Source organism: Rhea pennata, chromosome 17 (genome assembly GCF_028389875.1).
Source record: "Rhea pennata isolate bPtePen1 chromosome 17, bPtePen1.pri, whole genome shotgun sequence".
NCBI lineage: Eukaryota > Metazoa > Chordata > Aves > Rheiformes > Rheidae > Rhea > Rhea pennata.
The window spans coordinates 6,543,386-6,557,895 of record NC_084679.1 but is presented as its reverse complement, the minus strand read 5'-3'; the positions used below and the strand labels follow the sequence as shown (position 1 = coordinate 6,557,895).

The 14,510-nt window shown below is 37.5% G+C and overlaps 1 protein-coding gene across 1 annotated transcript in view; it reads right to left on the bottom strand.

The window, feature by feature from the left end:
• Positions 1–14,235, bottom strand: part of ADGRD1 (adhesion G protein-coupled receptor D1) — a 161,667-nt gene extending 147,432 nt beyond the window's left edge. The window contains exons 1-6 of the mRNA XM_062590274.1: positions 14,219–14,235; positions 13,898–14,151; positions 11,343–12,056; positions 11,210–11,246; positions 7,722–7,805; positions 2,035–2,157 (exon numbers count right to left, since the gene is read on the bottom strand). Coding sequence (XP_062446258.1) covers positions 2,035–2,157; positions 7,722–7,805; positions 11,210–11,246; positions 11,343–11,510 — 412 coding nt within the window. The 5' untranslated portion in view covers positions 11,511–12,056; positions 13,898–14,151; positions 14,219–14,235. The remainder of the gene's footprint in view (positions 1–2,034; positions 2,158–7,721; positions 7,806–11,209; positions 11,247–11,342; positions 12,057–13,897; positions 14,152–14,218) is intronic.
• Positions 14,236–14,510: the final 275 nt, after the last annotated feature.

Here is a 14,510-nt window from a genome sequence, read left to right as displayed (position 1 = left end):
GCGTTCCTGCTTTGGCTTCTCTAGCACACCAATAACAGGTTGAAACTTTGTTTCAACTCTTTTTCCAGAGAGCATTGCAATTCCCTTGTCTCTACGCACTGTCCTTCACGCCCCTGGTAAAAGGGCCACCAAGGCTGTGTTTATGCCTGTTAAAGTGATTTTTCTACCAAAGTGTTTCAAATCTTTTCCCCTGCATCTTCCTAACACTCCTGTAAGGTAGAGGAGTGCTGTTATCTCCTCTTTAAAGATAGGCAGTTGAAATATAAATGATGTAGATAAAAAGATTAAGTTATACAACATATATAAAACCATATTCATGGTAGAACTGGTCTCCACTGTCTTTGGCAATGTTTATTCCTATTGGATCATCCAGTAGCTACAGTAACAGCAACCAGAAAGAATTGTAGACCTAAATCCTCTTTATGCGGATTTGTGGATTTCATCACTTCATGAAGTGGTGAACCTAAAAGTAAAACTCATTGCAAGTCATATAGTAATTCCACCGTAATTTAGAAAAGTTTGTTTCTGCCAGAAAGCTTGATAGAATATAAAAAGTTTTTTTGTCAAACATAAATGACATCTCTTCTGACAAGATGCCCACATTCACCTAAAGCAGGTTAGTTCTGCATATATATTTATATTTCTTCCATCTTAACTCTGGCTTATGATGCTTCACTAATTTCATGAAGTAGCAAGAAATTGAACCTTGGAGAAACTTATTAGGCTGAAAGGCTCAAGTAGGAAGGAAGCATGGGGACAGCAGGAACACCAGTCAGGCAGGTTTCCTCTGGAACCTGCAAAGAAAACTTCCCTTAGAAAAAAAGGTTGATCTTTTTCAGCAAGGAAATGGGATTAAAAAAAAAAAAAATCTGCTATAGTGATTTAGTATTCATTGTTTATGATTCCTTCTCTTCACATTTTATCCATTGAACATTTCAGTGTTTTATGGGTTTAATGTTCTTGTTTGTGAGGTACTGGAAGAGCTTTGGTGCTATAAAAATAATTGATTCTGATTATTATGTTATACTGTAGCTGTAGAAATATTAGTACTTATGATTTTTATTTCCCAGTGGTATGGAAAAAAGTATAAAAAGATGTTATGCATAAGAAAAATATGCCTGCAGTAGGATACTCAATTACCTTTTCTAATACTCTGAGGTAGTACCTGCGTACCATCTACTACCTGAGTTTTTTCCTACATTCTTAAAACCTTAATACACAGCTCTTACTAGAGCAGCTCAAAATAAATCCTATTTCATGTAATGTTACCAGTTTAAAAAATAGCCTAAATCAATAAAAGCAAGAAAAACTCAATATTAACAGTACTACTTAGGCTCTGGGACTGCTGGAGGTTATGTAGAGAGAGCCACAAGTTTCCACTGATCCTTCTACTTTTAATGATTTTTAAGTTTCACTAGTGACCGTTATCCGCTAGTGACTATTTTGCTCAGTCACAGAGTTTTAATCATCTTCTCTAAGTTAACCTATTGCCACACCTGGGCACCCTTATATACCTCTTTTGTGATCTTTGCCCAAGAGGAAGGAAAGGAAGGAAAACAGAGGAAAGAGATTCAAATAACCAATGAGACAAATGTATTCCCAGACACCAAAAAAAATTTTGTTATCTCCAAAGGTAAGTCTGAAAAAAAAAAACTGCTAAGAAATCACACTGGAAAACAATGTTGTAAATTTGAAACCCATAGAACCTCCTCTGTTCGTCACACTGCAGTGCTTGTAGAAATTAATCATTACATTACAGGAAAGATATTGGACATTGTAAGCTTGTTTCTGTTTTTGTTTGTATTACATATTAGACCATTGATTTAAGTAGCTGGTTATTAGTCCTAATTTAAATCATACTTAGGAAAGACTAATTTTTCAGCAATCACCATTTAATTACCTTAAAAGTCAATAAAGTGCCAAAGGTTAGAATTTGAGAGGTCCTTCCCATTAGGAAAGCAATGATGATATATTATTTAATGACATAACTGAACAGCATAATAAAAGCAAATAGTAACAACTGAGTTGACTGACCTTCAGGTCCACAAACTTCTGGGTTACTAATGCAAGAATTTTGGTAGCTTCCAAAGAACAGAAAGGTAACCCCTTTCTTTTCAGTGACATAAATTCCTTTGTTCACCATTCCTTCTACAATATCTAAAGAAGGAAAAGCAAAATAATTTTTAACACGTACATATCAATTAAAATTTCTTTGAAATATTATTTTAAGACCCATACACTTTGTATTTTTATCTGTTTCCAACTATGGGGGGGGGGGCTTTGGTTTGTTGTTTTTTTAAAAAGGAACCATACAAATTATAATTGTTGCATTTCTAGTTTGCAAAAACCATAATTGTATCCCTCATCCAAAATCTTGCTTCACTAAATAAAGTGTTTAGCTGAAGCAATACAGCCAGAAAACATTATTTTAAAATAGTCTGAATAAATTTTACACTTTCCAGAATTCTGAATAAAGACCACTTCATACAGGTATTTGTCGTATTATTAAGAAGTAGAGATGGTCAAGAAATTCTTCAATCCAAAGAAAATTACAGAATACATTCTTCCTCCCACAAAATTTTTAACATTCCCTACCACTTTCCATTAAAAAAAAATATTTCAGTGAAATGTATTTGACCAGCTGTATTTAAGAGGCGCTAAAGTCCTTTTTAGACATCCATCGGTATGCCATCGTCATCATTTGGAAAGGGAACTTCTTTGTCTAACATGCAACAACTAATTATCTTGTGATTTCTGATTGTGATTTTCTATTGTGTTCACTCCTAAAAAAATTCATCTGTCTCCTAGTAACTATGATACGTGAACCCTGCCAATAAAAAAAGAAAAACCCAACACACACCAACACAAGATATTTCTCTTTTACTGTAGAAAACTTCTGAGATCTGCAAGTCAAAGCTTTAGCTGAGTGCTAATATAGTAAGAAGTTTAGTTCATTTACCCCAAGGGGAAAAAAAAATGATCTCTAGCACCGAAGACAATAAGAAATCACAAATCAAAGAGTTACTAGAATAAGAAGTCTGTATTCTACAGGACCCACTATTTAAATTCATTTCTGAGCAGATAGAATGCAACTGTCCAACTTGGATTTTCATCCTGGACAGCAATGTTGTTTGTGACAGGGGTTCCACAAATACTTCAAGGATGCAGGACCACATTTAGGACTCTCCTCTATACTTTCTTCTGAAAAAAAAAAACTATGTTAGGTAAGAGCTCTTCCAGCTCTTCCAAGGGCAACACCAGCAAACAGAACATGGTATTTACCTACTCTGAAGTACAGAAATTTCCTGCTACGTTCTCCTTAATATGTGAAATCGTAATAATGTCAGATGGGAAATCAGGCAAATACGCAAATAGTCCAAAGTATGTGCATAGCAAAGGTTGCGACACAAGGGACTTGCCTCTGTGTTTATCTTTGGTCATCCACCTTATTTAACAGAATCCTCTCTGCACAACAGAACGCAGCACAAATCATGCCAATAACACATACAGGCAGCGCTGTGCCCAAACCCTCTATCTAGAACAGTAATAATAAATACTATTGTTGCTGCCTCAGGATGGTGCACCCCCTCATGCAACAGGGTCTTGTGTGGAGGAGATCTCATCTTCAGCTCCTAGAGAGCTGACAATCACAGAGACAAAGTAGACAGCAGTCATGGTGCTAGCCCATCTGTAGAGTAAACAGCTCAAGGAAATAGGAACAGCATGGTGCATTCAGTGAACTTATGTCCAAATATTTTCTGCGTTCATCTCAAGTCTCACTGCAAATACTGGGCAGCTTTCAGGTATCTTTCGCTTTGAGTAAGAAGTCAAGATCTGTCTCTAATTGGCAGATAAAGTTTAGTTCCTTTAAAAACGTCGAGAGCATAAGTATTATGGACTGAAGCAAACATTTCTAAATTCTTTGAGTCATATAAATTCTAAATTAATTGTGCCAGAATAAATCCCATAAGGTAATGCATTCCTAATTCCATAGTATTTCCTTTGCCAGTGATGTCACTCCTTAATGTTCGTATGGAATGTATCTTACTACGTGAGAACTATGCAAATGGCCTATAAAGCAAGTAAGTGAGAACTGAAAAGAATTAGGGTCATTTGAAGTTCATTATTAATAGAGTTCATATTTTCCAACATGCTTCTACAGTTAGAGCAGAAAAATAGTGGTTTTAGTCTAATATAAACCTTCTAGTATTTGAGCAGCCCAAACAACAATTTTAACATTTTCATCCTTCTCCTCGGGTTGGATTTTTCAAAAACTAGATGAGAGTTGATACCTAACTGTACGGTGGACAACAGGTCAGATTTTGCAGCTGCATTATATAAACCTAGAGCAGTCCTAGTGACTTCAATTAAATTACTCTGAGCTTATACTGGTGTAGTCATAACAAGTTTCCAATCTGCTATGTTACTGCCTGGGGAGTTGTCATTTTCCGTTCTTCCTTTTATCTCCTGTCTCCTGTTGACATTTTTACAAAGTCATTAAAAGAGCATACCTCTACGAGATTTGTGTCTGTTTTTACTATATGTTAATCAAAGATGTCATGATTGAAGAGATCTTACAGGCTTTCCAAAATCAGTTGCGTTTGTCTTTCCTAATGGGTCACTTAAAAATGGCTATAAATTGATGAAATGGTTTTTCTTTTTAACCTTTAACCAAAGGTCAGTCTTTTGCTTGTATATATTCCTCTGAAATGTCCATTTCATTTAAACTTAATACAAATGCTTTAGGTTTAGGAGGGCCTCTGGTGCCCATCCTTGCACGGGATGCTGAGCATTAGGATGCCTGTCCCAGTAATTCAGAGCAGTTCAGGTAATGTTGCAGGAGTGCTTTTTGATTTACATCAACGTAAGCATAAACAGAGCTTTACCACATGACTACTTGAACCAAAGCCCAGTTTTCAGTTTGACTCCAGTGCATAAGAACCATCCAAGCTTGACAAATGCAGAACAAAAAAATACGTAAATCCTCACCTACAGTTGCAGAGAAGTTAGAGTAGGCAGAGTCATTGGTATATACAAAGGTAGAGTTATGGGAAGGAAGCACAGTGAAGTTGTGGATTCTTAGAGCTGGGTGGAACAACAAAAGAAAACAAGCAAAACAATGAATAAACACAATCAGTAATGAATTAACCAGTTCATATCTCTCAATATAGCACCAGTCAGACATGTTGCTCAGTGGCCTCTAAAACTATCACGCAATCACTTCTCACAAGGAGTTGTGTCCATGTAAATGCTGAATCATTTAACTATACTATTTAAGCAGATACAGTGTCACTAAACCCAGTTTTTTGACAGGCACTAAAGAGGAAAAAAAATATAAAACAATACTACTGCATTCAGGTGAAGGGCTCTCATAATTATGCCAGTAAGGAACCGTGCAATTATAACGAAGATCATTTCCCGGTGTGAAAGCTATTGGTAACTCAAGACTAAGGGTAACCGGCCAACGTTATCGGCAGGCAGCTGATCAGGACAACCTCAGCTCAAAGCCATTCCTGTTTGGAACTGTCTACTGCAGTTTAAGAGCCATTGAATTAATTTGAATATCAAACAAGAAAGTACTTTTCTTTAATTTTTTCAGCTAATGTTGGTAATTGTCAGTAGCCTGTGCACTATAACTATTTACCCCGAGCAGGCAAACAGAGCCTGATACAGAGGCTGTGAAAGTAAATATTAACAGATATTGATTGATTTAGAATTTAGACCAAGCTCGATCACAGAAGGAAAAGACAAATGCTCTTAAGCATCACGAAACCTCAACAAAAAACACATGGAAAACTAGGGGTCAGTTGAAAAACTTGATCATGTCCCTGTATTTTTTTTAATTCCCTGTATTTATGTTGTGTCCCTTCAATTGTTTCTCCCAGCTTTACTGCTGAGATAACCAAAAAAAATAATTTGCTGACACTGACTCTCACCACAGAAATGCATTGAGAGATATAAATCTGGCTTCGCACACAATGACTTCAACAAATAAAATGGATTAACATGACGGACAGATTATGATGTTTCAAGGATTTAAGAGGAGAAATATGGAATGAAAATAATTGCATGACATTACGATGAGTGGAAAAACATCAAGAAAGACTCTAGCAATAAACAGAAGGGCTGCGTAATCAGAATGGTATCAAAAACAAGAAAGTTGTTGCCAGCATTGAATTACAACAATAAAGAAAACTTCTCTTGTATTTTAAAGTCAAATATCAGAGACATAAAACTTCTCCTGAGGGCAGTTGAAATTATATCCATGTATTATAAAGCACAATATAAGCAACTGAAAATTAAGAATTAACCACTATACCATTAAAGAAAATTCAAAATTGTCAGAGCGGCACTGCAGAGAAAGACCTTGACTACTGGCACCTTCTGCAAATAGTGAGACAAGGTCCTACAAACCTTTTTCCAGCAGTCATACCGCTGGCTCCTTAATAAATTTCTTTAACACAATGGCATAGTAGAAGTCAAAGAGGATTGCTCATTTGAGCCAGTTCTATTCCTGCAAGAAGTTTTGCAGAATCAGAAGCTATGCATATTCTGCTGTAACTCTTCCATGATGCTAAAGTAAAACATTTCTGAATTTCACTGAAACAATGCCATTTAACACATTTTTAAAAATGCTCTTATAACCTTAATTATGCAATTATATTTTTTCCAAGAACTATATTGTTTCATGCATCTTTTTCAAGTACTTAAAAACATTTGCAACAGAGTGCCAAAACAACGCTAGATAGAATGCTTTACTTCAATTGAAACTATGTGAAGTTCACTGTCAGAAAAATCATTTAGCAGTTGCATTTAACTGTGTTAAAGAACTCATATGGTAACCAAATTACGATCTTGTTGAAGTCAACAGAAATGCTGCCATCAGTCTCCAGTAGGAGTAGAATATTGCCCAGATTTATTTCTGCATATCCAATTTCATTCCTCTAAGAAACTTCCTGGAAAGGCAAAGATTCTAAGTTCAAAATACCTGAGCACCTCTGAAATAAGAGATTTTAGAAATGTGTCTTTTGCCCACTTATGAACTGTGATTGATGTTATTGTTTTGTGTAATAAATAGCAATAACTATAATAATATCACTCCCACTGGAACCGTGCAATCCTGACTACCAACTTCCTTTCAAATCAGTGAGTGCTCTACCATACCAAGCCTCTCATGATTTAGACCAGCTTGAAAAACTTTCAAGTATTGCTACAATATTGTTTTTACAAAATCATTCAAAAACAGATTTAAATGAGTAAGAAATATTCAGATAACAGCTTGTGCTTCACTTTCTATGCATACTATACACAATTTTCGAAAGTGCCTGTAGACGTTGGGCATTTAACTCCTTTTGAAAGGAGGCAAAAAAAAGGCATCTTCACTGCTGGCATAACCAAAGATCTCACCGAGTGTATTTGTACCTGTTATGCATGTACCAAATCAACTAATAGCAATACGATTTTAAATTTAATCAATCATTTCTCTTTATAATTCTAACAATGCATGGACAGCTCAAAGTGTCTGAGAAAACTCTCTAAAAGAAAAAATCGGTACTCAAATGGAGTATCACTTGAGCATCTAAACATTGCTAAAGTATTAAAAAGAAGTCTCAGCTGCTGTCGTATGAAAGCTAATCCCTTTATTTCTCCTACTGCCTTTCTACTTATGGACTGCTACAAACACTTATGTTAGTGCCATTGTCAACAAATTCTGCGTCTACCTCCATTTGTATCCCGAAACTCGTGAATTCCATCCACATCTTCCAATGGCCAGTAATGGGAAGCCGATGCCAGAACTTTGAACCCTTTCAAGAAAAAAACAGATGAAAAGGTCATTAAAGTAAGGTCCAACACTGAGTGTAACAAGTCTCCACAGAAGAAAACAATAAAGGAGACTAATAGGTTGAGTAAAACAAGATATTTTATGTAAATCAAACATTGCACATAAGCAAGGACTATAAATCAAAATGGCACAGGACATTAAAGCCATAGCTGATTGCCCACTGAAAAAAAAAAAATTAAAGGTTTTCAAATTTTAACTGCATTTGAAACATACAGTGATCTCTGACCAAATCTCTGCTAGTGTGTCAGGCAGCATTCATTGAAATAGCAGCTGAGGATCTAGTGCAATAATTTTAAGATGCTAATAGACATGACACAAAAACTAAAGGTCTACTCAGCTTTCTAAAACACAATAGATAGTACAAGACACACAGAAGGGAATGCTGTGTAGGTTGTCTAGTTTCTATAGCGTACTTCCTCAGCAAAAGACTCCGCTCTAGCATTCAAGGGAGTAGAAGTTCTCAGGAGTCTTGTCCTTTTCACAAAGCCTGCAGGAGAAACCATGCAAGACCTTGGGATACAGTTCTACCCCTACTTTCAAGCATCAGACAAAGTATAAAGATGGGGTGGGAGGGAAGATTATTAACTAACTTCAAAAAAGTCTACCTATGCCTTCGTCTTCATTATTCTGATGAATAGTTAATATTGTGTTTGGACTGACCTAACAAAGCCACATTTTAGTTCCTGCAAACTCTTACTAACAAAATAACCTTAACGTAAATAAACAGTAAGTGTATCCTCAATAGCACTACCCAGTGAGTATAATATTGTTGATCCTTCTAGGTCTCCAAAGGATGTGAAGCAAACCTCAGTTACAAATTATGTCAGCGGCTTAGTCCTACACTCATTTTTGATTCTCAGGAAACTTTTCAAGATCCTGATGAGCAAACCGAGATAACTAAAAACCACCCAAACTGCCACACAGTATGCACATCATACCAACGCTCCCAAAACCTTATGAAAACAGAGTGCAAATTAAAGCAAACTACAAAGTAGTATCCCCTTGACCCTTACAACCTATCTCACACCTTTTCTTGTCCTTGAGAGAAATCAAAAATAGTTTGCTCATTTGACAATCACTCCAACGTCTTGGATACAGAGACCAGTCATTTACACTGAACTTGGAGGGGCTAAAAGTTTTCTTTGCACCCTCGAACTGTCTAGCCTGTGCTGTTTTGACCTCCTCTGCTATTTTAGTATAATTCTAGAGCTTTGACAGGACTCTAAAATTTTGTGAACATGAGAACAGAGCTAACAAAACTGCTAAACATCACAACAAACAATGGTAGATCTGAGACCACAGAACTAAAAGCAGCCACGCATCTCATCACGATGCACAATTTATTCAGACTTCCTTCCAAACTGAATTACACCCAAGGATAGCTGACAAGTGATTCATAACTGACCAGAATCTGTTATTGGTCTCCCTAACTAGGAATGTTTGCAGTTGCCAGAGAGGTTCTCCCACGGAAGGGGAGCATGACAATAAATAGATGGAAAGGGATTTGTTTAAGAGAAATGGATGAGCTCCTATGGTTACGTTTGCTTTGCGTACTTGGAAAACATGGAGAAAGATACAACTGCTAACTAAAGAAGAAAGCTATTGTAAGGTAAGAAGAAAACGACACACAGATACAAAATCCAATTTGAAAACCCCAGGGAACCCAAACTCCACTAAGCTGAGTGCAGTAAAGCACACTAAGAAAATAGGATATAGGAACAAGAAAAAGTTTATTTTCATTCAGGTAAACTAAGTCTGGGTATGTGCTCAGTTCTGTTTTTCCAAGCACATACACTGGCTACCGCAGAAGTGAAGAACTCCTACTGCGTTAGGAGCATCCACACAGGCAACCTGTGCTAGTTTATCTCCTGCCAGCTCTCAAACTACCAGCTCTATTTTGCTAAGCCCAGAATATGCCTGCAGATTTGCAGTGCACTTTTATGCAAATATCTCTTGCTTCCATTAACATCTAACTTTCATGTTAGAAAAGGGATTAAAATTTACAGAGACGTGATGGAAAAAAGCACACTAGAATAGAAAAAAGAACAGAAGAGAAGACTCCAGAGAGAAAAATGAATCGATGTCACGACATGGCATAAACACTATAGTTGTAGTTCCATCACAACGAAGGCTTCTATGCATTACTGCAGCTGGCATCAGGCAAATACCTAAGGAGAAGCTACATTTTAAAGAGCTTATACTTAAAAGCTGGGGCGGGGGGGGAAGAGAATGGGAAGGGAAACAGAGACACAGCAAAGGAGCAAATTGCTCACAGCCACACTGCACGTAAACCGGCTTTCCCCGCTCCCGGTTCTGAACTGTGTAGCACAAGCCATGCTGTCAACCCACTTACAGGGGACATGGGCGTCAGGGAACGGGGACCTGTTGGCTTGAATTCGGCTTCCACTTGCAATGTGCTTTCAACAGGTAACTACGTGTTTAGAACCAAATCGTGGAACTTGTTTCCTATCCAGTTCAAATCCAGAAAGGATCGCTCACAGCTGTGCTCACGCATGCACAGTGCACTAAATATTGCAAACTAGGTGTTGTATAACTTGCCTCCTTACTGAGTGAGGCCTTTCTTTTCCTTATTGTGCCACCAATTAAAAGCCAGAGATCCTGATCTATAGGAACCGAGACTGTATTTTCATTGCTGGCTGAAGACACTGCAATAGCCAACAGCATGGCTTTTCCAGAGCACACCGTTTTATTATGGAAGCAATTACGTATGGTTAAAACTTAAAAGCACAAAGAAATACATAAATTGGTAAAACACTAAAACTGTACTTGTACACCACCATGAGGCTTGAGGTTAAACTATTTATGCAAACAGAAAAACTCTGCAGTTACACACAGACCTCAGATAAGCTTTGAGCGAGTTTTTCCGCACTGAAAACAGACGAGAGCCCAAATATGTTCTACGACTGATTTAAATTTAAGTAAGAAGGCTGAGAGGAGAGTAGATGCCCTGAAGCCATGCCAAAACACTGGAAAGTATACAAAAATGTAATACTTAACTGCAGGTCCATTAATTTAAAATGCTGAACACTATGAAATTACAGCAAAATGTCATCTGTGCGGATGTTTGAGATAAAAAGTAATAAGTGATCACTGCATATGAGTTAAGTCTGAGTTTTTCTATGCAAATACAAGCAGTTTTTTCTATACACGTTTTTATGCGGAATATTTAGTAGATAGAACGTGGAATTGAAACAGATTGAAGCAGTCTGATACATTCGTATGCCAGTTCCATATTCAAAGTGTAATAAAGTCTCAAGTAAGATTTGGAAAAATGAAATATATAAACCAGAAAGCAAATAAATATTTAAGCATGTTGTCATAAAATATAAATAGAACATTTCTTACCTGGGTGTTTGGGGAGCTGGGAATAGTTTCCATACACCTGCGCATAAAACATTACATAATGAGACAGTTTGAAACAAAACTTGCTAAGAGGAATTCAAATAAATCTCAATGCTAGCCATATTGAGAATATTACCTGATATTTGGACTGCAATAAAACCAGTAAAGAATAATGACAGAGGAGAGACAATAAAATCTTCATGGTCTTTTTAAGGTTAAAAGTACAACAGAGATCAAATTCCTGTAATGTTTCAGTCATAAGTTTTGCTTTGCTCCTTTTTGTATTAAAAGGGACATTTTCCATGCAGGTTCAAGAAGTCCGTTCCTTCGACAGCACAATATTCTTCCAGATCCTGTAAGTAGTATCTGCTTGCTTCACACTCTGATCTCTTCATTTATCCATAAATAAATTACCACGATCGTAGCAAAATCATAAGAAATGTGCATCAGATCCAAAAATTGTATCATTCCACGGAAAGAAGTCAATCGCTTCTGTTACGATCTATGCCAAACAAAAAGATTGCTTTCAACTTTCTGCAGTTGTCTTTTCCTTTCAATTACTGTCACGTTGTCAGAGATCTGAAGCCAGCTTTGGTCTTGCTAGCAAGAAAGTGTACTTCCTTGTAGTGCACAGGGCGTATAACTCTTCGCTATTTCCTCAGTAACCGGACCAAAGTGACTTGTTAACTCCTCGCTTTTCCAGCTCACGTTTGCAACTCCATCTCAGATCCTTTTGGGTGGAGAGCAAGGCTGAGTGATGTCATGCTTTCTTCCCAAACTTTGTCCCATTCTGGTACTCTATTTATATCACATCGCTGCTGCCTCTTTTCAGGGTCCTAACACCAGCCAGCTAGGAACAAGTGGAAACAAGTCAATGCGGTTCAAACAGACTAAAGAGATTATTGTTCTTAGTGATCTGCACACTAAGAAAAGAAACCAAGCCAGGACGAGTGTTCATATTTCAAATTCAGAGGAACAATATGACAGATTTAGGACAAAAGGTTTTGAAGATCTAAGGTCTTTTTATTAAAATAACAGTTTGTATTTCTGTCTAAGAAGTATGAGTTTTAAAAAGCTAAAAATCACATGGTGTTCTGAGGAATTAATTTTATTTTGTCCCTATCAAGACAGGGAAACTGAGGCACTAACCATTTGGTTGATTTGTTCAAAGCCACACAACAAAACTACTGGACAAGCTGAGAGAAGACTCCTAAACTTTTATAGGAGTCCACTTCCACTTCCTTTTTATCAAAAATTAATTATATTTAAATACATATTTTAACAAAAGCCTCACAATTACTACATTCTAAATTATATCACATGCATTAACCACTATTTTATAAGTAAAAACAAAAATAGCAGCTAACACTGATTGATGTTTTTCATTCAGTCTTTTCATCTGTGTTAATATCTTATTTCTAAGAAGTTCTTTAATTCTGAATGAAAAATAATGTATTTTAAACAAATTTTGATAAGCTCTCCATCTCTGTTCATCTATTCTCTGCATTCCCATTTCAGCTCCTTCTTCATCCTCACGAGCCACGTACAGGTGAAGTAAGATTAGAACCTAGGAAACATGAATCAGACCATGCTAACATCTCAGCAAAATTCAAATTATTTTGTTTATTATTTCTTCAGCTTAGAGGTATGTCAATAATTTAGATCTTGTTTTCAGCCCCAGATGCTTAGCAAAGCATTCTCTACCTAAAATCCACAGGTACAAAAGGTGCCGATCTACAGAAAAAGATACCGTGCAATTTGGCTTCCATTTATACCAGTGACTATCTAGGACTATCCTTGACCCTAAGTCTTTCAGCTACTCTTTCCCTCCAAAACTTTCCATTTTATATCTCTCAGCTCCATACCTTCAGGTTCGTATATCAGCCTATACTTGCTGGGTCCCTTTCCTGAGGTCTACTCCTTCCAGGACATTAGTCTTTCTTAATTGTCCTCTTCTTAATCACAGCTTCTTTGGTACCTGGCCCTTGGATAGAACGGATTTTTGCTTTTTTGGATGAAACAATTTTCTACCAACGCTCCCTGTAGTGATTATATAACAGGAAGGCCAGTAGGTTTGCCTAGTGACCACTGTCTTGATTTACCCAACTGACTTCTCAAACGCATACTGAAATTCTGCCAGGATTTAGATACCTTTGGACGCTTCAGATGACTGGCAAGCAGATGGGACTTTGGGGTTCCAAGGACTGAAGAGAACATATTTAATTTAGAAAGCAGCAAACTATTTGTGGGGCATGAATATTTCAATGTTGAAGTTAGTTATTATAAAAGTTGAATATTGAGAAAACTTGAGTATTTGGACTTTAACCCTGATTTCGGACCTACCCAACAAAATAACTGAGAACTTTAAATTTTTCTAGGAACTCAAATTCAGTTTCTGCTTAGTTATAACTGATCTGACTTTCACTTATTCTCCTTCTAAGTTTTGCTAGACTTCTTCCATTGTTACCATCAGCCAGAAACTCATCTATATCCAGAGGAAAAAAAAAAAAAAAAAAAAAAAAAAAGACTATGCAAGCCCAGGAATTCTGCATCAGGTACTAACAGGTAAAGCCACCTTAGAAACAAAGAGCTGCAGCAGAAAATCATGAGAAAAACTAAAATATAAAAAGAGAAAAACAGGAATTTGAAATATTTGCCAAGAAGGCCTGTCAAGGGAAAGAATATACTTACGAAAACAATTGCAAGAATCCAAGCAAACATATTCACTGCCAGAAATTTTTGTGGAAACAGCAAATTGTAAGCAGGCAGATTACTTGCAGAAACAAATTCTGAATTTATTCCTGTGATTCTCTGGAAACCGATCTGAAAAGTCACGCTGCTCCCACCGCAGACCAGAAGTACTACGGGGAATCTCCCACGCCAGCCAGGTCGATCAATCCAACGCTCAGAAGGCGAGCTGTTAGAGCCAGTTATTCTTGAAGCGCCTGCAAAAGAAATAACATTTATTTAAAGTACTCGCCCGGCAGTAAGAGCGCAGAGCTCCGTACGTACCGTGTGGGGAGCTGCCTGTGCTAAGCCCGCTGGGCAGGTTGCCTTCAGGACCTCTCTCCCACCCCTGGAGCCTTCCTGGGGGGAAGGACGGGGCTGGCGAAGCCCGGCTGCAGGCGCTGGTCCGCGGCACGGCGCTGGCAGCAGCTCGCTGAAAGGCCTCTCGCTTTCCTATTCCTGCCAAGCTGCGAGCAGCAAAGGCTGGGGAGGAGCCGCTCTGCGGCTGGGACATTTGCTGACAGGTAGATTTAACTCCCCAACAAAGCAGAGCGCCTGGTGATCTGCATCAAAGCAG